Source organism: Sinocyclocheilus grahami, unplaced genomic scaffold (genome assembly GCF_001515645.1).
Source record: "Sinocyclocheilus grahami isolate Dianchi unplaced genomic scaffold, SAMN03320097.WGS_v1.1 scaffold5629.1, whole genome shotgun sequence".
NCBI classification, from domain to species: domain Eukaryota; kingdom Metazoa; phylum Chordata; class Actinopteri; order Cypriniformes; family Cyprinidae; genus Sinocyclocheilus; species Sinocyclocheilus grahami.
This window is the reverse complement of record NW_015510268.1, coordinates 1971-3849: the sequence shown is the minus strand read 5'-3', so window position 1 is coordinate 3849 and position 1879 is coordinate 1971. Positions and strand designations below refer to the sequence as shown.

General features: G+C 29.2%; 1 protein-coding gene across 1 annotated transcript in view; it reads left to right on the top strand.

The window, feature by feature from the left end:
- Positions 1-6: 6 nt before the first annotated feature.
- Positions 7-1879, top strand: part of LOC107577293 (laminin subunit alpha-1-like) — a gene marked incomplete at its 3' end in the record, with an annotated part of 3386 nt that continues 1513 nt past the window's right edge. The window contains exons 1-3 of the mRNA XM_016263384.1: positions 7-126; positions 212-326; positions 1663-1815. Coding sequence (XP_016118870.1) covers positions 32-126; positions 212-326; positions 1663-1815 — 363 coding nt within the window. The remainder of the gene's footprint in view (positions 127-211; positions 327-1662; positions 1816-1879) is intronic.

Genomic DNA, 1879 nt, shown 5'->3' with positions numbered 1-1879 from the left:
GGCCGCTGATAACCCCTCAGAGCGAGAGGTCATGGAGGCGGAGTCTCCGGGTTCGGCCTCTGACCTCAATCGCTCTGACCTCGACCCCATCTACATCGGCGGATTACCGGCCTCTCGACCAATCAGGTGAGAGCAAACTCTCAGAAGATGTGCTATGTGTGCTTTGGAATGTTTTTTGTCTTACATGTGATGTTCTTGTGCACGGATGCAGGAGGCAGGTTGTGGCTCGCTCTTTCGTCGGCTGTATGAAGAATGTAGAAATCGCTCGCACAAACTTCGATCTGCTCAGAGAGTCGTATGGAGTGAAGAAAGGCTGCGTCCTCAAGGTACAGCATCACATGAAAATTTAAGAATTTAATCATAAAAAAATGTGCAATTAAAAAAAAGAAAAATATTTAAGAGGTAAAAATTAAAATTAAAATCATTTAAATAAAACACTAAAAATGTTCAATTAAAATAAAAGAAAATTAATTAAGAGGTAAATTTTTATTTATTTAAATAATTTAAATAAAACACACACAAAAAAAAGCTTAAATAAAACACTAAAAATGTTCAATAAAACACTTAATAAAAATATATTAAATGGTAAAAATGTAAAGTTAAAATAAACAAATAATTTTGAAATTTAAAAAATCATACCTCTTGCTAAAATGAATGAAATGTTTAAAATATAAAATTAAAATAAATAATTTTTTAAAAGTAAAGCACTTCAAAAATTTACAATTAAAATAAAAGAAAATTAATTAAGAGGTACAAAATGTAAAATTTAAATAATTTAAATAAAACACAAAAAAAATAAAACGCTTAAATAAAATATAAAATTGAAATCAATCATTTTAAAAGTAAAGCACTTCAAAATAAAACACTCACTGAAAATGAATGAATTAAAATGTCAAATGTTGTGGGTTTTCTGGCATTTGTGTGTTTAATGGATTCTTGCGTCTGTTGAACTGCAAAACAAACCAATCTGAAGTAATTAATTGATTAAATTAATCAGTTCACTCATTAAATCACAATTATTGTTTACAGTACTAATATGTATGTGAAAAGTACAGTATTTTTTATTGCCTTTCATTTGTTATTGTGCTATAAAACAAAGGACACTGAAATAGTAAGTTAAACAAAAAATACAATATTTTTATTAATATAAAATATTAATACTATATTTATAATATTAATATACAGTATTTATATTTATCATTACTAAAGATTATTTTAAAGCCCCTTAATTAAGTTTGAACCCCTTTCATTTTCTTTGTTTAAATCTCTAAACAAAGAATATAACATATTATGAATATGGTAATTTTAGATAAAAATATATATCTAAAGCTCTAAAATATTAAAATATTATCATTTAACATTATTGCTATAATCATTTGAATAAAATGTATAATATCTAAAACTAAAATCTTATCAATATAACATTATTACTGTAATAATTTTATATTAAAAGATAGAATATTAATATTTTTTGATAGATTATTACAAAAAATTATTTTAAACTCCCTTAATTATTATATTCTTTGACCCTTATGTTTTAATACAAACACAAACATAGACATATAAAGTTGTGTGATCTCCAGGAAAGTTATTAATTATAATTGAAGGAGTATTTCTTCTCTTGAAGTTTCTGATTTGGAGGATTTTCTGCTGTGTTTGCAGCCGATCCGCAGTGTGTCGGTGTTCGGCGGAGGTTTTCTGGAGATGCCTGCCGTCCTCTTGACTCTTCAGACGGAGATCATGAGCAGCTTCTCCAGCAGACGAGAGCGAGGAGTGATCCTGGCGGGATTCAGCTCACACCGACACACACAGCAGGTCTGTTCAGTCTTCACAGCATCGTGAGAGTGTGTGTGTGTGTGTGTGTGAGAGTGTGTGTGTG